At 36.3% G+C, this 22,749-nt stretch overlaps 1 protein-coding gene across 13 annotated transcripts in view; it reads left to right on the top strand.

Annotated features, from left to right (window-relative positions):
• ANK2 (ankyrin 2) overlaps window positions 1–22,749 on the top strand; it is a 624,289-nt gene that overhangs the window by 250,982 nt on the left and 350,558 nt on the right. For 2 of the 13 annotated variants that reach the window (XM_058293847.2, XM_058293826.2), the window contains exon 1: window positions 5,548–5,745. The exons of the other annotated variants lie outside the window; for them this stretch is intronic. In XM_058293847.2, coding sequence (XP_058149830.1) covers window positions 5,662–5,745 — 84 coding nt within the window. In that variant the 5' untranslated portion in view covers window positions 5,548–5,661. Of the gene's footprint in view, window positions 1–5,547; window positions 5,746–22,749 lie in introns of those variants that run through there. 13 annotated transcript variants of the gene reach the window in all.

Genomic DNA, 22,749 nt, shown 5'->3' with positions numbered 1-22,749 from the left:
CAATGAATGCATACTTCCTCTTCGTAGTTAAAAGAAAAATTTTAAAAATCCCTGTCATAACTGATTTCTAAGTTGGTTGAAGATTAATAATGTGTACAGTAATAAAGTTAAAGTGAACTGGAAAAAATATCTGTCAAGGACACAATCTTCCCCAGTGTGCCATTCATATGCATCTATAGGGAAACCCAATTATAACAGCTATTTTCAAGAACTGATATCGCTAGAGACTGAGTAGAGCAACCCTGTAGTAGAGCAAGCAGATAACGTGTCCTAAAAAACTGACCTAGCCCAGAGCATGTACATGGCGAACTCACCCACATTTGTTATTCTCCTGTGACATTTTAAATTTGACCTAAAATAATATTCCTAGTATTTATGTTAAGTGAGACTCATAATTAATGACTATGCTAATTTTAAAAATGATATGCCTCAGGTGAAGTGAGGTGCTAAAATTTTATATGTGGGCTCCAAAAAATTCCTTTTGTTTGGACATGGTTAAATTCACAACCAAATTCCCTATTTGGAAAACCTTATTCAAGGCTTGTATAATGCGAATGAAAGCAGGCTCCTAACCAGTTGTTGCTGCTCTGTCTCTGAGATCCAGAGCAGTAATATATTAATTCATACTCCCCTCATGGGCAGGACCCAGACCTCATTTACATCCGACACCGGAGTCTGTCTTTCTTTAGGGACTAATTGTTAGTGGACTAGTTGCTCTGGTCTGTTAACACCTTAAGCAAGAATTGATGGCTTCTTAATTTCAAATAATAGTAGACACGATTTGGCACAGACACCGATGTGCAGATTGCCAAGGCCAGGCCCCACCAGACAGCCACTTAAGCCCTCTCTTGTTCTCCTATGCTATGCTATGTTCTTTCCCACTGGCGAGCATTCACTCATGCTGTTGCTTCTGTTTGGATCAATCTTCCCAATTCTTACCTTACACCTTCATTTTCACTCAGATAATGCCTCCTCATCATTGAAATCCCCTCAGTGTACAAGCACTTTGTCTCAAAACTTGTCTTGAAGTTCCTTCAGCCTAGGTGAGGTACCCCTGTTTTATGCACCCATAATACACTTAATATCCACTACAGAAGCAGTCATTAACTCTTCTAGTTCTATGACAGTTCCCACATTTAGATTGTAAACTCTTTGAGGACCAAAATGATCTAATTGTTGCCATAGCCCCAACATCTAGTACAGAGCCTATCGTATATATAGTAGGTAGTCACCAAATAATTATCTGTAGAATAAATAAAGGAGTAATGAATGATGGAAGAGGAAGAAGGTGAGAAGAAGATAAAGATCACATGGAGGGAGAGGAAGTACTTCCTGCTGCTCATTGAGAGTGAACTGCAAATTAACTGGGAGGAAAAAAAGTGGACAGTGTGGACAGTTTTCTACCTCTTATTAGTCTTACTTTTTTTTTTTTTTTTAGCTCCCAAGGAGGTAGAACTTAATGTAGATAGAGCTCTTTAGGATTTCCTATGGAAGAGAATAAGACTAGTGAATAAGAGTAGTGCAAATGACCAGCAATTCAGGCAAGGTACTGAAAGAGAGTTGTTCTGATGCCTGGAAGTGGATCTGAGCCCACTTCTGGCCCAGCTTTATGTACATTCCAGAAGTATCAGGGACTTTTCTATTGTGAACTTTGAGAAACTAAGTTTTCCCTTTGCTTGTTATCTTTACTTCATATCTGTTCCCATTGATAACAAAAGTATAAAAAAAAAGAAAAAGAATTCTTAGAGAAACTAAAAAAGGCTGTTTGCTTATAAGATAGGCAGACATTCTGTGTTTTCTTTCTCATTTGGCCAGAGAATGGAGACCACCATGTCAGAACAATGACTACTGGAAATAGAAAGGGGAAAAAAGAATTTATCTAGGAATCTCTGCTCCACACAGATATTAGGTTTTTTTCCATCTTGTTACTCTGCCTCCTTCTAGGTCATGACTTCCTCTGTATTCAGTCAGAATATAGGTAAAGGGTAAAGATTGCTTATGGAAAGTTCTATTAGCTAGACCCAGAAGGCTATATCACTTCCACTGGCAACTCACAGGCTAGAACTAAGTCAAATGGTTGCATCTAAATACAAGGGAGGTTGGTAAATAGGGCCCATCTCTGTGCCTAAGAGGAAAAGAGATATGGTTTGGTGAGCCACTGTCTGGACTCTTCCTGGTAGTTAAGAGTGTCTCCCACAAATAACAAGTGAGAGAATCTCCTTTGGGCTTTAGAGAACTGGAGCCTTTATAATACTGTTTCTGTGAAAAATGCATTTGGAATGCCAGACAACTCTGACTCACAAATGAACTTTTGGAAAATAACCCATCTCTAAGACATAATTGTATATCATTTAAGGAGTTTTACCCCACTCAAGTAATGTTACAATTAAAAACATGTAGTGTGTGTCAGATTTTGTAATACTGTGTTAACTCTAATTGTTTAATAAAAGAGTAAGGCCTATTAAAATCAATATAATTGTCTCTAAAACTCTGTGCCTATAAAAATACGCTTAATATGAAACCAATAGAGATTTCTTCCTTTTTCTATTAGGTCACTGGCATAGGACCGTGGTTTCCCCTCTTGGCATTTTCTGTTTTAGTCTTTGCCCATCTGAGAGCACTTTATTAAGTGGTGCTTCTTATTGAAGCTAGCCATGATATAAGGAACGAACAGCAGCTTTGGATTCAGAGAAGCCATAGCATAGACATTATTCTTAGATATTAATCCTGACTTCAAGGAGCTTACCATCCAGTCAGGGGCATTCCCACTCTAAATTACAGTGTGAGGATGGAGAATGAAGAGCATCCAGCATAGAGTCACAGGGAAAGTGACTGGAAGCTTCAGAAGAGGAAAAGAGGACTGCCCAAACACTAATTCATAACAACTTGTTGCTATGCCCTATTGCCATGGAGATAGCTATATTTGCCATTTTGCACTTGTTTAATTTTTAGTTTACGCCTTGAAAATAGATGTTTACAAGATGTGGCTCAGGTAGTGTTTGTGCAATACTTTCACTCTGTAAAGGAATTGTGTTGTGCACTAGTTTAAACAATATTCCAAAACAACTCCAAACAGCCAGGAACTTACGGCACATTGTCAAAGGTAGAAAGAAGCCTGAATATGATCCTGGGTCATTAGAACCATGCACCATAAATTTCTATGTTGACAAGGAACACAATGCTATTATCAGAGGCTGTCTGACCATAATAAGCAGGTCTGATTCATAAAATATTGGGGTATATTTTAGAATACATATGTTTGCAAATTACATTGCAGAAGCCTTGTAAAAACAATTATTAGGTGCCTAATTGGAATACAGAAACAAATTTAGCCCATTGATTGTAAAGCACATTCTGACTTCAATTAGAAACAAAGGGTTTTAGTAACATCTTTGTCTTAAAGATTCAACTGTTAGAAAAGTCTTCTACTTTCCTTTTTTTCCCCTTTTGGTAGTATCATAGCAATTTGTCAAGCAGTTTCTACCTCAGGACCTTTGAACTGCCATTCCCTTTGCCTAGAATACTTTTCCCCCAGATATTTGCTAGATGTGGCCCTTCATTTTATTCAGATCTTTAGAGAGCCATTTCCTTGCACCCATCTAAATTAATATCTCTATCCCATCAGTCCTTATCCTGCATTTTAAAATTGTTTATAGATTTTATGATGATAATTTTGGTTTGCTGCTTAGTCACTTTCTTAGTTCTGCCTCTTACAGCCATTTTCCCTGTGGTTAGGACATTGTACCTAGACTTAGGTTTGGGCACATGGCAAGAATTCAATAAATGTTTACAGAATAATAAGTGAGTAAATGAATTTAGGTGGCCAAGGCTACTCCCAAGAGGTCCAAGGAGAGTACATAGGGACATGTGGTGAGAGAACAGAGGAAGAGATGGTGAGAGGATGGTCGAGGTGTGGGGGTATATTGTGGGGATTGGGTGAAGCCTCTGACAACCGTCGTAGTAGAGGCTTCTGTCTAAGTTCTTCCTGGATTTTTATTTTTGTGGGGGAAGTGGGGAGAGGTCCATTGCCCCTTGGGCTTTGCTGTGGGATTCATGGCATCATTGAGGCAATGGCTAGGAAGACAGTGTTGGTGGGTTGGGTCTGCTCAAGTAGAAGGAGGGTGGAGGAAGGGAGGGGTAAGACGGGACTGACTCTAGATGAGAGCATGGCAAGGGCCCTAGGGTGGTAAGGCTGAGGGAAATAGAAGTAGCAACAGCAGTGAGGAAAGAAGGTAAATTTTTCTTGTCTGTGTTATTGGAAAGGTAGCCATTTGCATGTAAGAATCATTTTTAAGGTAAACCTTTTTGAGTTGAAAACCACCTGTATTTGTAATAATGATTATAGGGTTAACAATAACAAATTTACATAGGCATCTTCTGTTTTCAATGTGCATTTATATACATTATCCCCTGAGTTAATCCTTGTTCTATTTTTACATCTAGGTATTCCATATATTATACATTGGGTTCGTTTTCTAGGGATTGGATTGAGTGTTAAGCATCTGCACGAAACATATTGAGCTGTGGTGGCATCCACAATTTAATATGTTTAAATAAACAAATAGAGAAGATTGGGGAGTTCTCATTATAAAAACGAGTCCTGGTTTCTTTTCTTAGGAAGAATAATTCTGGAACTATTATATTATAAGCTCCTTGAGAGTAGAAATTGTGCTTTTCTCGATCAGTCAACAGAATGTATTAGGTTTAGAAGATTTCTCATAGAGGTTATAAATTGTTTGACCTCTAAGACTTTCTTAGGTTTGTATCGCCCATAGTGCCTGACATATATTCAACAAACCTTGATTAATGGCCTTTAATGTCATGCATTATGCTTCTGGGATAGTCAGTGATCTTTCCCACCCAAATACACACACACACACACCACTATCCCTGGCCTTAAAAAGCTCATTCCCTGCCAGAAGAGACAGTTGGATAAACAGTGCAGTTGTGCAATAGTGTTACAGGTGCTCTGTCAGAAGCCATGGCGGAAGGAGGAGAACTGGGGAGGGAGTAGTTTGTGTTACCTGGTTCTTGGAGAAGCTGGTTTCAAGCTGTACAACAGAAGTCATCCTCAGCTGAGTTTTGAAAGAGTACAATGTGAAATCAAGTGAATAACATCTTAGAAACAAACTTCCTTATATTCAGTTCAGAAAATAAAATTGCTAATCCTTTTCCTTGAGTAGGCTCTTCACTGGCAAAAAGGTACCTCTTCAGTTTCAGAGACACATTCAAGAAATGTTAGAGTTTTCTCATTTTGCATTATGTCTGCTCTGCGTTGAATACCTGTAGGCAGAAAATTTAAGTGCAGGTTTTATTTGTGGGTTTGGGGCTGATGGAATTGAGGGTGTGTCAAAAACCAGCCAGCAGAGTTCCCAAATCATTCTAGTCCCTGGCATTCTTTCTTCAAGGCTGTCTTCATTGTAACCGGTCCCTGATGGTAATTGGTTGAATCAGATTTAACAATGCAGTCAGATAAACAGTTGTGGCAGCTGCTACCATGGCAACGTCACCGTCCTTACCCTCCCAGTGCGCCCCCTTCCCCACCCCGCCTTCTCCTCCTCCTCCCCCTCCCCCTTTCCTCCAGTAAGTGCATACTCGCTAGTGGTCCGTACAGGCGGCAGGGTTTAATGGCAGAGCTATTTTCTTTCCGAACTGTTCAAAATGATGAACGAAGAGGCAGCTCAGAAAAGCGACAGTGGAGAGAAGTTCAATGGCAGTAGTCAGAGAAGAAAAAGACCCAAAAAGGTAAATGGTTGAAATTGGGCATGTCTGTATATACGTGTGTGTATGTAATATTAGTGAGTCTATAGGAACTGTGGAACATTATGAGTAACTATAGACTCGTTAGCAGTGCAGTGCAGAACACTGCTTTTTCAAGAGGCAGATGCAAACTGCTGCTTTTTGAGAATATTAAAGGAACCGCAGTCCATAATGGATACATCGGCTGGAGAGCACCGTGAATTTAACAGAGATGAGGTGTGTTCAGCGTGTGGATTACTAAGGATTGTGGCCACTGATGGATGCTTCTGGTGTTAACTCAGTACGGAGAGATTCATTTTATTTTTAGAAAGAGTGAATTCGAAAGGAAGAGTGTTAAGCAAGGTGGTGAAGTAAATGGAGATTTTTGACCAGATACATTTGCTCTGTGATGGCTTTGAGATGGCTAGACAGCAAATGCCTCTTGCTCCTGCACTAAGCATGTTCTTCCTAAGGAGAAAAGACTGTTGTGACAGGAGAAATATGATCCCCAGCATGATATTTCTTTGGTTTGCTCAGTTCCTCTGCAGTTTTCCCAGACACTGGTGTGATAGCTCTTTCAACGATCAAGATAAACAGCCCAAGGTATTATGGGGTGGGGGGTGATGGGCACACAAAGCAGCCTGTACAGTCTCTTACCCTGGCATACATTCATACACCCTTGATTTTCATGGAAATGATACCAGTGAGAAACAGTGGGAAAAGATGCAAACTATTCGGCCCCACCCAGTGCCAGCACTTCTTTCTTTATGGCCTGACTCCTTCTGGTAAACTGTTGCAGCTTCACAGAGCTTCCTGAGCCCCACCTCTAAAAAAGATGCTTTATGAAGAAATGGTTCTAAAGCCTATTTAATTCTTGGGTCAATAAAATGGGTGAGATCCAAAAATATGATTCTAATGTAAATGGCTTCCAATGTGAGATAGTTTTGGGTTTTGTATGAACAGGTTGAAAAATAACAATCATAGACAAATTAATATTTTCTTCCATTTTAATAATGTTGAAATTGTGTTGTGCTTCAAAATTATCGATCTCTGGTGTACTAAATGCCTCAATCTAAATAATTCTAAATAATTAGAAACCTCTGATATTTAAGATTATTGTATCAGCAAACCACAGAGTATTGTGTTTGTGTAGTGTCATGTAATTTGATAAAAATAAGCGTGCCCACATATGACAATTATTTAATAATAGCATGAAGATAGTGATGCAATCTGATAAAGACAGAAGGATAATTCAGGGCAGCCAGGAACATTGGTAGAATGTCCTTTGTAACTAAACATTCTCAATTCCCCAAACCTCGAGGACATTTTTATAGAATACTTGCTAATTGATCAACATTAAAAAAAAGAACAGAAAGAAACAGAGTAAGAGAGAGAGCAAAAAGAAAGGAAGAAAAAGGATTTTTTTTTTTTTGCTTGAATTCACAATATCATTTCAAAATCCTCTTAAATTCTGTCTGAAGTCCTTGGGCTTCGTTAGAAACAATATATTTAGGACAACTAAAGGGGTGGGGAACGTATCTCAGATTTTAAGCTCTGGTGATGATACCGAATTCACATTACTAAAGGCATCATTAAAGCATGTGAGGGGTTAGAGAAAATGAAACCATCATATGGAATAACTAAGATTTTTAAGCTCCTCCATTTCCTCAAACATTTATTTTAGGAGTAAGTCCTTTTCCAAACTTGGAACCAAAATAATAGCAATTAATAGCAAATTATGAATGTGTGTGTATGTATTTGTGCTAAACAAAAGTGAAGATTGAGTGCTCAAAGTAATTTCACCTGAGAGGAATTGCCCTTGGAAAAATTACCAGTTACGTGATAGAGTAGAGGACTTGCACAAGAAGCACACACATAAATGTAAAAACATATACTCCTAGTTTTTCACATCAGGTGTAAGTGGATTTGTTTTTTTGTTGTTGTTGTTTTTTTGTTTTTTGTTTTTTTTGTGTGTAAGTGGATTTGAATCCCAGCTCTAGCCTTTAATTTCATGTGACTGAGGCTGATCATCTAATGTCTCTGATCCAGGCCCTTATGTGTAAAATGGGAATAATTGTATATACCTTTTGATATTTTTTGATAATGTATATACAATTCTTTGACCAGTATTTAATATATCGTTTATGGCAATAACTTTTGATGTTAGTATTGTTCCATTCAGTGGAAGTTCTTACTAGAATAGTCCCTGTGGAAGGAAAGTCTATTTATGTCTGTTTATATTTTTGAGGCAGAAATGGCAGAATATTAGTGGAACCATGCAAAAGCTAGTTGTTCTTTTTAAGATGTCAAAAGTTATACGCTGTAATTGGAAACTTTTTATTTCATACAAATTACTGAAAGTTCTATAAACTGTACTCTAGGTATTTAGGTTACTGCCTCGCATCACTTTGCACAGCAGGCTGCTTTGATTTTCATATTGGGAAACTAGACATTAAGTGTGCTTTGATAAGGAAATAATGAGATAAGCATCTCTAATAAGCATTAAAATCTGAGAAAAGGAAGAACTGGAACAAAAGTCAATGCCACATTACTTATTTATTTCTCCATATTATAAAAAAAATAAATCTTTAAAAAAAGTGAATGCCCTATTACTTAAGTGCAGTCGTCTTGTTTTTCTACTATATATTCCCATTGGAGTCACTGTAGGATTCTATAAAACATCCAGGATTATGAAGCAGCTGACTTACTTTGGCCCGAGTGTAGCTCCATCCTGCTAAATTATATTTGATAAAAACAATCTCTATCTGGAGGAAATATATCATAGGCCATAACTCACTTGTTTATTGTATACCTCATAAAACTCATTCTTCAGAGGGACAGAATTAAAGGGTCCTTTATCACAAGACCCTCAATATGAGAAAAAAAGCTCATTTTATATTAGAATTTTAGTGAGTACCTTAAGGATAGAAATTCTTTTAGCTTTACTTAAGAATACCTATTCTAGTGCCAGTAATTGAGCTTTTCAGTGCCCCCCAGTCAAAGACTACCAGGAGCACAGCTGTAGTTGAACAAGTTGGGTTTATTTATTGTCGAAGAAGGATGCATCCCATAGGGAACAATGGAACATCTCAGTAAGAAGGTGCTGGTAAGGATTCATAGCTCTGGACTGTGGTTAAGTGATTTGGGGGAAGATCCGAGAATGTGGGGGTTAATTCTGGATTGGGTACTGTCAGAGAGTCGGTAGATCTTATCTATAGTGTGGGAAGGCAGACTGGAGTGAGGCTAAAGCTGTAATTGGCCAACAAGCAGCAATCTCTCATTTAGTGAGAGAGCAGGATGTTTGGTATTTTGTGGTATGGACAATGCTCTGCTCATATTTTGTCAGTGTTCAGACATGATAAGGGAGTGTTTGGGTCTTGATCCATCATGGTCACAGAGTGGCTGTGTCTGATGTTGATGTTCTGTGAAATTGTTTATGTTCAGCAGGAGAACACCAAGGCTTAGCTCTGAGTGCTGGGTCAGCTCTGAGAAAATAAAGACTTAGCTGACAGTACCAGGCCAGCTCCTGGATGTGAGGACCTGCTTTTCTATTTCTCAGTTTTAAACAGAAAGATGCTTTTGTAGAGCAAGATTTATTTATTATTGAATGCTGTTTAGGATCCAAGAAAAATAAATCATAGTAACATTGCTAAAGTATTCATAGGAACCTTCTTCATCTAATAGTTCAACCAAATGGTTTTCTTGGGGCCAAGTTGTCTCACACAAACAAATATAATCCAGGGTGCAGATTGGGGTTGATGTTCTAGGATGGTTTAGTGGAGAAAAAGAAATGAAGGCTCCCCTAATTCTCAACTGGCATCCTGGACGGAAAGGAAGCTTTGGGACCTATGTGAAATGCATTTAGTTTGATGACTTTTGCATACTCTAAATCCCAGATAACTCTTTAAAGGTTTCTTTTTTTTCCTCCATTTTCCCTTAAATGTTACATTAAAAAAACATGAGGTCCCCATATACCCCCCACCCCCTCACCCCACCCCTCCATACCAACAACCCCTTCCATCATCGTGGCACATCCACTGTACCTGGTGAATACATTCTGGAGCACTGCTGCGCCACATGGACAGTGGTCCACATTGTAGTCCACACTCTCCCCCGGTGTACCCAGCGGGCCTGGCAGGACACACAATGTCCAGCATCTGTCCTCGCTGCACCACCCAGGACAACTCCAAATCCTGAAAATGCACCCACATCTTATCTCTTCTTCCTTCTCCCTACCATCAGCAGCTACCGTGGCCTCTTTCTCCACATCAATATTACAATTTCTTCCCTTACTAATCACAATAGTTCCCCAGCAGAACACCAGTAAGCCCACTCTAGTCTATACTCTATTCCTCCATCCCGTGGACCCTGGGATGGCTAAGTCCAGTCCCCCTTTACATCAAGAGGAGGCTTAGATTCCACACGGATAATGAATGCAATTCTCCTGCTTGCAGTTGTAGGCACTCTTGCCTCTCTGGTGTGGTGGTTGATCCTCTTCACCTGCCTGTTAGCTGGCTAGTATAAGTCCAATAAACCAGAAGGTAGGAGTTGCAAGTCTGCTGGGGCTCAGGTCCTGGCTGTCACATGGACAGTCCAGAGATTCAGGTCTCCTGAGTATACACCAACCCAAACACCAATCACAGGTCCGGTAAAAGTAACAGAAGAGGCATGTGTAGAAAGCTCATATCTAAGTCCAATATAAAGATTTCTTATCCCACGCATTATCTTGGCAGATTAGATTTAAAAATCCAAGATCACAGTGCAGCACTATACACTTTTCTATTTTATACAAATAATGTGATTATGGATTTGTACTAGAAGAGACTGCATGGGCCGTTGAAAGTTTACATAAATGAAATGGAAATAACAAGCATAAATTACACAATAGAGCCTTCTAAAACCACTAGATTTTGCGGATTTTTCTAAAATAAGTAAACAAACAGTTTAATAAATGTTTTCCTCATTTGGTTCATTAACTATTAAAGGTTACCAAAAAAATCAGCACTGTCATTTTTAACAGAGTAGTAGGATAAAATTACTTTTTAGGATACCCTGTGTTCATTTTAGACTCTGTGATCTGGACCATTATTTTAAAATGCTTGTGAGCATTGTAAAATATTTTGGCTATGTATATTTTTATTGCTGTTTACTTGCCACTTACTAAGTAAAAAGATTAACACAATGCCAGATGTTTGACTGAATGTTGTACCATTGAAATGTGAAGGAGAGACATATTAAAAAGTTTATTTTTATAACAGTCACAGAAATTAAAGTTTTTTTAAAAAAATGGAATCAGGTAGCAGATCGAACATTTGGATGTTCATATAACATTTCAGTCAAATACATTTTGAATTAGAAAGTTGTATCATATCTAGTTCAATCCAGTCTAGAAGGCTTTCATATATAATTCTTTTTTTTGGTGTCTTTTTATTGTTGAGTTGTAGCATCTTTTTATATATGATGGATCTTATACCCTTTTTGGATTTTTGAGTCAGCTGCCTTTTCTCCCTTTTCACAAACTCCTTTGAGGTGCAAAAGTGTTTGCTTTTGAGGAGGTCCCATTTATCTGTATTTCTTTCCTTCATCATGCTTTGGGTATAAGATCCAAGAAACAACCACCTACCACAAGATCTTGAAGGTATTTCCCTACATTTATAATTCATTTTCAATATCCTAATTTCTTTAGTTATCCAATAACTTATAATTTGCCCTTTTTTGCATCTATTTATAACCCAAAATTAGTATGTGTTGCCTAAAGACAGCACTTGCCCATTACTGAAGGTTTTTGAGATGACTGTCTGCCAGGGATGGGATGGTGGAATTTTTTATTGAGTAGAAAAATCCCTTACAATTAGGTAGTCTGTGATTTTCTTTCTATGTCTGTCTTTCTATCTCTGTCTGCACACTTTTATGAGATTGATTTTTTTCCACTACTAATTTCATTTGTAAGTAGTAGCTAACTAATCCTAGAATATCCTTTGTAGAGCCTGTTTTTCAAAGTGCTTTCTGTTGATTACAATTACCAGATTTACCTGGCTTCTTTGCTAAAAGAATTCAGATTCTTAGAAGGCACTTCGAGTATATAGAAACATAACCTCTGGAGATTTTTTACAGGCTCCCAAATCTTTTTTGTGCCTGCAAAAGTTTGGAAGCATTGCTTTAGAATATGGTCAGCAGTCATGAAGCTGATTTGTCATAGATAGAAGACTCTAATTTCAATTACATGCTTTGGATTATTACTTGGCTCTGATAGGTACAGTTGCTTCTTTAAGTCTGGATGGCAACAATGAAAAGAGATAATAGAAAGCATTTTTCTTTTCTATCTTACTTTTTTTTTTTGTCTAGAACCTAGAATTGCTTCACACACACTATCTCTTTTAATCCTAAAAGCAACTTTACTTAAGTACTATTATCCAAGTTTGCAGATGAGGAATGGGAGGCTCAAAGACTTTATTAGGGATATTGATGGGGGATGATAGACATTTTTCCTTCTATTCAACCAGTGACTTCTTTTGAGCCATTTCTCCCATGGAAGCCAGGTGCTAAGCTAATTTTCCGTAGCTCTTGCATGGTGTTTACAGCTCTATCATCTGCTAAGATATCCTGATTCTTTCTCCCAACTTTGCTTGCCATCCTTCATTAGTCGATCACATTCTCCAGAACGCTTACTGTGATCATTGGGAATACTATGGAAAGGCGATTCTTTCTTGGTTGTCTACAATATTCCCCCCCCCCCCCACATCACTCCTCTTTTCTCTTGTTGCTTTCTTACATTTTGTGAATTGTTGGTGTAGATGTTTCTTGCAGTCTATACAGGCAATGTACTGGATTGGAAAACCGACAGAAATAGATGCAACAACAAAATAAACTGTTGTCTTTATGTGACTTGGGTTGTTAAATTAAACCAGCATAAAAAGTTTATCTTAGTTATACAACTTTAGCTCTAATTATTCTCTAGAGAAACTTTGTCTGTTTGTAGTCTCAATAATTGTTCTACTAAAGATTCTTTTTCATATACTCTTTTCTGAAGTATTTGAAGTTTCTTATTCCTCCTCAATAAAGACACTAAACACACGTTTTGAAATAGATTTAAAAATATAAATATGCATTTGTTTATGTCTCGTTCTGATTCAGAACATACTGACTTATAAATCCGCCCAGCTTTATTTCTTTCCTACTTGTATTCTGTTCTAATTCCTGTTGGCAACAGAAACAAAATCCTATCAACTATTTCTATTTTAGTGGGCACTGTAGGATTCATCACAACAAATAGTTACCTTTCTGAATTCCTTTTACTTGATTGGGCAAATTTGGGATTGCTGCCAAGTTAGACATTATTAAGCAATTTTCCCTTCTATTTTAACCATTTTTAAGTGTACAATTCAGTGGCATTAATTACTTTTATGATGTTGTGCTATCATCACCACCTTCCAACTTTATCATCACCCCAAATGGAAATTCTTTACCCATTAAGCAATTACTCTCAATTTCCCCTCCCCACAAGACCCTGGTAACCTCTAATCTAGTTCTTGTCTTTGATAAATTAAATATTATAGATATTTCATATAAATGAAATCATACAATATTTTCCTTTTGTTTAAGAGGAAAACTTTAGCTATTTTACATACTAAAGACCATGAAATAGGATAAATGATTTCTTTTTCTTTGAAATCTTTTAATATCACTGATTTCCTTTAGGGAAGGTCAATTTTAAAAAGCTGGAGGGGGATGATAAAATATGACCTTGTTAATGATATACCCTAATCTAGAGGATGAGCTTTTCTACTTAGTCATCAGACCTGGTTTCAGTTCATGTTTGTCTGTTAATGCACAAACTATCATCTTCTTCTATGTCCTAATTTGTGTTTGTACTAATTAAGACAATGACCTTGATTTCCAACATTTGCTTAGTGATCTTCAATTTTTAAGAAACAAATTGTTTTACTCAATTTAATTTAAGTGTTTCCTCCTAACATTTGGGAAAACTCCTTCAATTCAACAACTTCTTATTGGCTTGCTGGGAGCGTGGCACTCTGTTAGGTATTATGGACTAAAAAGTCAGTGATTGATACCTTCATAGAATTTGTCACCTGACTGAACAGACATTATACCCAAGGAAAAAGTAATGAGTGATCCAGAGTAATAAACAATTAAGTATTATGTTATCAATTTCCAAAAATAAATTCTACAGGCATCTGGAGAAGGGCAAGAGAGCAGTGGGATTGTGTTAAGAGAGTGAGCTCTTCGAGTGGGCAAGCAAGAGCCCTGAACCCTGAATTATAGCCTATACTTGAGTACAAAAGAAGGGGAAACACAGGCAATCCAGATGGAGCAACCTCAGCCATATATAATTCTGAGTCACAGTAAAGGTCAGTAAACTGCTGAGGTATTTCTTATAGGTCACAGTAATAAACTTTGCGGGTGCTATCTCTGACTGGTTGTCCTTCTGTTCTGAGCCTCATTTGCTCTAGGCTTATATTTTGGAAGCAATCTTGTTTGGGGGCATATTCTGTGTCCTTCTCCAATACCACATATCTTTTCATTCAATTACTTTATGCAACTTTGCCGCACATATTCAAGTTATAATTTTTTTTTGTAATTAATAGTGAGTATCAAAAAAATAAGCTTCCACATTAACCAGGCATCCCACTAGTAGGAGCACATTTTGAAAATTAACCAAATAAACAGCCTGCTGCCTTTATCTTAAGAGATTTTGTTATGGATAATCCATATCTCAAACGCGTATACAGGAACTCATAAGACTTTGCATATTAGCTGAAAACTGCTGTTTTTTCCTTTTTTGATTATTATTATATATGTTATCTGTTCCCCAGTTTGTGTCTTGACATAATTTTTAGTTTGCTCCAGGTCTTCTGTTTGATTCCAGATCACTGATATTGAGATTCATGACTTTCCCTTCCTTCCCATTTTCCTGGTCTGGTCACAGGTTTCTATGCACAGAACCTTCTCTGTCTATCTTCACTGGCCATCAGGAGTGACTCATGGCCAATCATTTTACCTCTCGCTGCCTTTGACTTTCTAGTCATAAAATAAGGGCAATCATAAATACTGCCACTTCAGAGAACTCTCAAGGCTAAAAAGAAAGAAGTAAGAGTGCACTGTAGAAGTAAAACTATGAAGGCAGAAATAATTGTTAGGATCTGTGTCGATTTTAGAAGTTGGTAAAAGTAAGTTAAAAAAAAAAAAGAGTATACCATCATGGAATGCTTCACCAAGTCTAGTTAGTGATACCTTTTTATATTATAAATATTTTAACATAACAATAATGCTGATCTACAACATTTTTGACAATAAATATTTCTTTGTGACAAATTGAACCGGTTCAAGTGGAGATGTAACTTTTTATGAAAAAAAAATTCTTAAAAACTTAAAACAATCAAAATATGATGAAAGTTATAAATAAGAAATCTTGTATGTAAATGTTTTGGAGGGTGTGGTGGCAGGAAGTCTTCCTCTCTTATTTTATTTCACTGTCTCATTGCAATGATTGCATAGAGAGGTGCAAGTGGAGCCAACACCCATTATTTTAAAATGAAAAGTAGGGGGGAAAAACTAGGATAAGTACAGACTCGTTACATTGTTCTTATAGTTTAGAGATGCCATTAGTACTATTAGAACTACTCTATCAGCTTATTCAAATGAGTATGAATATCTGCTTTAATTTTTTTTTCACGTTTAATCAAGCCCATATTAGATGGATGCTGTTTTAAGACAAGTGGATACCTGGTATGATCATATAATATTTTCTTTTCTTTTCTTTTTCTATGTAGTTGATAAAGTAAGTCATTTCAGTGTTTTCTTCAAACTCAAAAGACTAAGTGTGCATATAAATTCCATCTCTGAGTGTGTTGTTGGCATGAACCATAGTAAATATATTTAATAATTTTTTATGTAACAGGTTTTGCATCATCTGCCACTTATTATCATTTGTATATTAAAGTTGTTCAAAACTCATATTTAAATGACTGATAAATATGTTTTATAAATAATGTACTCTGTCCCAGTACTTTGCTGTGGCTGTATGCTGCACACCAGGGTGTGGCTAGATCACACAGCCTGCAGTGGAGATGTGTGATCTAGCAACACGTGTGTGGCTGTGCCAGATTTCAGGCAAATTTGTCACACTCAGAATTGCGATTGTTCTGCTAGGTCTCCAGAAGAAAAGCTAGTGCACCCTTCAATATAGTTGTGAATTTCTCATCTTCCATACAAAGTCAAGGTACTACTAATGTCCTGATGATAATGTTTTTTTCCTGTGTAGTACAGGGTAAGGAGGAGGACTGAGGAAATATCATGTAGGTAGTTCCTCTCCCACTTATTTCAGAAGGCATGAATAAATATAGATTCATCAGGATAAAATAGATGTGGCTGAGGTTTATCTGCAGAGCTCTTTTGTGTGTGTATTTCAAAGTACTGTAGTTAGTGATAATTTTGACCACATAAATTGGATATTAGAGAAGAATTTACATTGCAGAGCTTTACCCCTAGTTCTGTTGAAAGGGGTTTGGTTCTCCCAAGATAATGTACAGAACAAAATGAAATAAACAGAAACAAAATGAAGTACATATGTAAATTCTCTTTTGAAAGAGTGTACTTTGAAAATTCAGAAATTGGCAACACTGTTCAAGTCTATGATTTATAGTAGTCAATATGAAAAGCCTTAGCGCCAATTACTTGTTTATTTTCACAGTTTTAAGCCATTTTGAAAAACTCATTGGAATGGCATTAGTAGAATGGTCATAAGTAACACAATGTTATACTATATCCTGAGAATAAATCCAGGCACTGACTCTTTGGGAGGGGTGATGATTCGGTTTTGGTTTGAACTACTCAGCTGTTTAGGGCATGGTGCTAATCTCACCACCACTGTTCCATATATGCCAGTTATCTTCTCTTTATCTGAGAGGCATGGACTTCATTCATGCAGACAGTACCGACCAAAGTGAGTACTGCAGAGAGTAACTGACCAAAGCGAGACTGCACAGGAAAATGCTACTAGATATCTTCAAACCCAAACCCATTAACAAAACAAACACACTTTAAAGAAACGACTGTTCTATCGATACATATTTATGTATCAAGATGATCCCATAATTACGTACCTCCTCAGTATGAAAAAGAATTATAATCATCATGAGTAGTAATAGTACCAATATAACAAAAGTAAAATGGACATGCTCTGTGGCTTTGTGATGAAATTTACCTAAATCAAACTTGTATGAATAAATCATGTTTAATCAAATAAACCAGGCAATTTAATTATAAAAAAATTCTTCATTAGGAAAAATAATTCACCCATTAGCATAACATTTTCAGAATTAAGAATAAAAAACAATATTTGTTGAAAGTTTATCATAATAGGTGCATATGCTAGCCACTTCAGTAAGAGTTCTACATAGATTATCTAGTTTTATCTTCACCAAAGTCCAATGAGTAGGCACTATATTATTACCATATTAAAGATGAGGAGACTGAAGTATAGAGAGGTTAAAAAAATTTCCCTCTAGAAACGTAGAATTACCATATAACCTGGTAATTCCACTCTTTGGTGTATACCACATGTAATGAAAGCAGGGACAGAGATAGATACTTGTATACCGATGTTCATGGCAGCATCATTCACAATAGCCACAAGGTAGAAAGAACCCAAGTGTCTATTAACAAATGAATTGATAAACAAGATGCGGTGTGTATGTGCAATGGAATGCTATTCAGCCACAAAAAGGAATGAAGTACTGATAAATGTTACAACATGGATGAACCTTGAAAACATTATGCTAGTTTTTAATAAGCCAGGCAAAAAAGGATAAATATTGTGTGGCTCCACATAAATGAGGTGTCTAGAATAAACAAAATCATAGAGACAGACGGTAGAATAGAGCTTACCAGAGGCTGGGAGGAAAGGAGATGGAGAGTTATTGCTTAATGGGTACAGAGTCTCGGGGCGATAGAAAAATTTTGGTAATGGATGGTGGTGATAGCACAATATTGTAGACATAATTAATGCTACTGAATTATGCACTTAAAATGGTAAAAATGGCAAATTTCATCTATATATACATTACCACAATTTTAGAAAAGTGAAAAACAAAACAAAACGAAGCAAAACACCCTGGTTAAATCCACATAGCTACTAAATGGAGGAGCCCAGAGGCTCTCTTGGGTCAAACTGACCATGCAGCCTGTCTCCAAGCTGCTATGCTATGCTGATACAGCAGTTTCTTAAACATTTAAAATAGGATAAAAAATTAATGAAATAGAAGTTTCCTTTATGTCCAAAAGTGATTTTACTACTATGCCTTCACTAATTGGGCAATGAATCTAAAAAACTAGCTTGATTGATTTTTCAAAACAGTAGTATAAATCCAAATATGGCCATTTTTAATATAGTTATTGACTAAAATTATTAGATGTTTTCAGAATATTCGAGCCAGACAGGGTTTCTCAGTCTTCACCCTGGAACACTGAAGATCGAAACTTTATAAATTGGTATTTCCATCTGCATTTCGATTATTTTTGTCAAGTGGCTGACATCCTTACCATAGCCTTTCTAATATAAGGGGGAATTTATGAGAGAGTTGATGTTGCTTGTCTTAATTCAAAAATTCACTAATCTATCGTGCTCTGTAATCTCACTACACAGCAGGGGCTGCTTTTCTGTTGGAAAAGAACTAGTGGGAGAGATTGAGCTATTACATAGGGCAGTCAGGCATTTGTCTACTGACCAATGTAAGAACTTGCACTTTTAACTATTTTTTTGAGTGGGTAAGAGGTATATTCCAACTGAAACTCCTCAGATGGTTAGTCCCAAGTGACTTTCATGCTTGATTTGTGAGGGTAGTTTTTGAGCAACAGCAACAGGTTACATATGCTTTGGGAACTTACTTTTACAAAATGCCTTGATCATATAAAGAACTACTGTTGAAATAGTTTTCTATATTATTGGCCTCTGTCCAGTGGAAAAGTGAAGTTCCTCCCCTTATTGCTTCTTTTCAGTAATAATTTTAAGGATGATTTTTAAAAAAGTTTATAATTTATCCATATGTGAAGGCAATTAACTAAACTGAAATTATTTTTTTCATTTGCAGAGCAATCAATTATTCTTTTCAAATAGGTTACCAGGAGATAAATTTTTAGTAAACTGTTTATATAACAACATCAGGAATCTCCAAAACCTATATGCATACACACACCTGGATTATTCTGATTTGATTAGTTCATGTTTGATATTGGAAATGCCTTATAAACTTTTTATCTTTTTGAGTAAATCATCATAATCATACCCCAATTGATATTGCCTGGATATTTGAGGTGTCGTCATTGTTGCCATAGAAATTTTCTATAATGAGCTGTCTTTATTCTAAAATCCTAATGCCATGCCCTGTACAGATTCTAGATTCTTGTTTAAAGCAAGATCATTAATTGGGAAGCCAGAGGCTGAATTTCCAAACATTCACACCCGTTTCCCCACCCCCAGGTTGGGTTTGGCTGTTTTCATGTGTGATTTTCAGGTCCAATGATGGCAGTCTCATGTTCCAACCCAGGAGTCAAGAGCTATGTGGAGACAATCATGGTGTGGCTTAATCTCTAACTCAAATATCATGTAAATTTTTGTTTAATACTTCAAAATAATAGTAATAGTATTTTGCAGTTTGGATTTTTACTATCTGGAATGGTTTCTCAAATTTATTTCAAGGTATGACCAATGCATTTAGATCTCATTATCTCTGTATGTTGGCTGGCTGTGCAGCTCTTTATATATTTCTATATGGTGGAATGCCACCTCATTCTTTTATAAATATATTTTAAACATCCAGAAGAATCTCTTTTTAGGTATAGCTTATTAAATACTACATGAATTACAGAAGTGAGTTGTTGTCAATAATTCAGTAAATTGAGAATATGTGATCCAACATGGGCTTCTATAATGTTTTGGATACGAATAATTACAGCGCTGTACTTAAGGAAGAAATGGCTGTCTAAGTCTTTCAATATGTTGAATGTTCATTGGATGGGAGAATGATCCCTTGCTTCTGGTCAGTGGCATATATGCAGTAAGCATTCAGATTCTATTTGTACAGTAATTTCAAGGCTACACAACTCAGGCATTTAATAATAGGATTTATATTTTGGCTTTTCAATCTATGTCACTGATTTGATTATTTTCCCCAGGCCTAAAATGACAAGCAATTATGCCTGTTGACTCTAAAGTGACCTTGAGGAAATGAGGTACTTATGCCAATTAGTTGACAGAATACAAGTGTCTGTGTTATAGCTAACCAAAAATTCAAGTTGTACAGTGTAATATCTATGTGGTGTCTAAAATTCTGAAATTGAATACGAAATTTAGTAAAAGTATATCCAGTAGAATACATATGTATACACATATATACATATGCACTTATATATTCAATACGTATACATAAATATAATCTGTGGATATTGCCAAATGATAGCAAAAGACACCACAAAATTTGCCATAGGTCCTAAATGATAGCAGTAAAGGCTCTTAAATCAATACCTATAGCCATTATTGCAGTAAGATAATAACTGACTATAGTCATTATTAAAATAAGAAATTTTGGGAAAGGTGGATCTCAGCATCGATTTCTCAGAAAACATGTATCTTAAGAGTTTACTTTCTTCCACCTGTCTAGTCAAGGTCTGTTTTTATTTAGTGATGTGAGATGTCCTTTTTCATTATAAAAAGAATTGCTTTTTCAGAGAGCAGACAACTGGGCGGGGCGGGGGGGGGGCATGGAGGAAGGGGAAAGAAATAAATAACAAAATAAATCTTTAAAAACAAGAAGAATTACTTTTTGCCATAATCAGAAAATAGTCTATTTTTGTGTTGCCACTTTTTAAATTGGGAGACTATCAAAGATGAAATAAACTGATAAATAGTAATATGCATTCATGATATTAATTATAGATTATATTCTGACAGTTATAAATAAGCATTTTATACTGTAATTTAAACATACTTGAAAATTAATAATAAATATGAAATTCAGAGAACTGAATTACAGAAAATAATATTTGTCATAAAATATTCATAATTTTTAAAATTATGAAGCAACTATGTGAATATAGAAGTGAGGCAGAAAAATAAATTTCAGAACTATCTTTAGTAGACTTGATATTAATTCTTGGTAATTTTTAACTAAATACACTCAAATATACTTAGGTTGCAATGGGAAAAATATATTTCTGTTTCTTTGTTTCATTTATGGCTCAAATACCACCTTATTTATGAAAAGCTTACTTTAAAACAATGTTTTCCTTTTGGACTAGTCTAAACCATCATTCTGAAACTATTTTTCCAAAAAACACGTGTAAAAACAATTATTTTCAGTAGATATGGATAAATTACTTTACCCCATGGAAACTCATTTTTGGAAATTTTAATGATGCCATCCAGTTTAAAATGAATTGCTCATAGGTGTTAAAGATCTAGATTACTTATTTCAGAAAAAGGTTGCCTTGTTCATTCTTTAGGAATTTGAAGCTCATACATTTTGCCGCAAGTACAATAGTAGAAAAAGTTCCCTTCCATCTATCTCATCATCTCTGTGCACATTAAGCTTTGCCCAGAATACTCAGTATGGTTCATCATGATGATGGTTTTTGTGCCTGTTTTAATCGTGTTTCCCATATGCAGGTGCCAATTGTTCTGTGAGCATACACAGAACAGCAGGCGGTGCCAGTTGGGAATCAGCCAGGATTAATGAGAAGGGGCTGTGCATTCCACAGTGGCACACAGCCTTCTTTTGTTTTTCCCGTGACAGAAGCCCCTTCCTTCCCACCTGTCAGCCCAGCTTATCCACCTCACTCTAGGAGATTGATGTGTGGTAGTGTGGCTTGCTACAAAGTACTAAGCATCTCTCCTTTTGAGAAAATCTGAATATTATACAAATGATGGCTTGGAGGTCTCTTTGAGAAGTAAACTTCAACTTTTATTTAAAATCTTAGTCATGGATTGACAGTTCATTTTCTTGTGCATCTATAGAACTTCTAACAACTGAAACATTTGAGTTGAAATTTAAACAAATATGGCAACTCTCAAATTTAATAGGAACATATCAATATCACCTTTCTATGTGCATAGTAAAAGTAGTGATATCTTTGTTATTGCAAAATCAGTGCATATAATGACCTCTTGCAAATGTATGTGCATGTGGACTTTATGTATGATTCATACTAGTTTTCTTTGAGAGCATAAACTATGAACTTTTAGAGCTGGAAGCAACTTAACATTTCCTGATCCAACTATCTTATTATATATGAGGAAACTGAGACCCAGATGAGTCAAGTACCTTGGCCAAAATCATGTAAGTAGTTAATGTCCAGTGCAGGCCTAGAACTCACATATCCTGACTCCTATAACAGTGATCTCTATATTGCTTAGAGGCCATGCTTAGAGGCAATCAAAGCTTTTTCATGAGGAAAAGCAGTAAGTGTTGATTTTGAGAGAGCTATGGCTTTAGAAATGCCCGTGTTCTGCTCTATGAAGGAGACTCAGAGTCAACTTGACAGCAAGGACAAGTCATATTTTAACACCAAGTAATGTACCAAGCTTTATCTTGGGTCTATCTGCAAAATGAATATCTCAGTATTTCCTGACCACATGCTTCATAAGAACTTGTCACACTGGGCTTCCAAAACAAGGCTGCCATTCAGCTGTCATGTGTGAAAGGAGGACTCTGATGTCCACCAGGTAATTTGATGGCTTCACTTGGGTTTGGGTATATATTTTATGATACCTTATGGTCTTTATTTATTTGAGATTTTAACACAACCTAAAGAGGTAGTTGAAATCAAAACATGAGAAAACTATAATGGGTTTGTTGAACAGTGGACATACACAAGTCTTATAAAGATGTTTGATTATATTTAACAGTCTGTATACAGCTTTCATTTTAGTCATTTCCTATCTTAATTCATGTTACTTCCCACTAAGGCCTTTAAGATTTTTGTAAGCTGACTGCA

This window comes from Dasypus novemcinctus, chromosome 1 (assembly GCF_030445035.2).
Source record: "Dasypus novemcinctus isolate mDasNov1 chromosome 1, mDasNov1.1.hap2, whole genome shotgun sequence".
Lineage (NCBI taxonomy): Eukaryota > Metazoa > Chordata > Mammalia > Cingulata > Dasypodidae > Dasypus > Dasypus novemcinctus.
The sequence above is the reverse complement of the archived record's forward strand: the minus strand, read 5'-3'. Positions and strand labels throughout refer to the sequence as shown.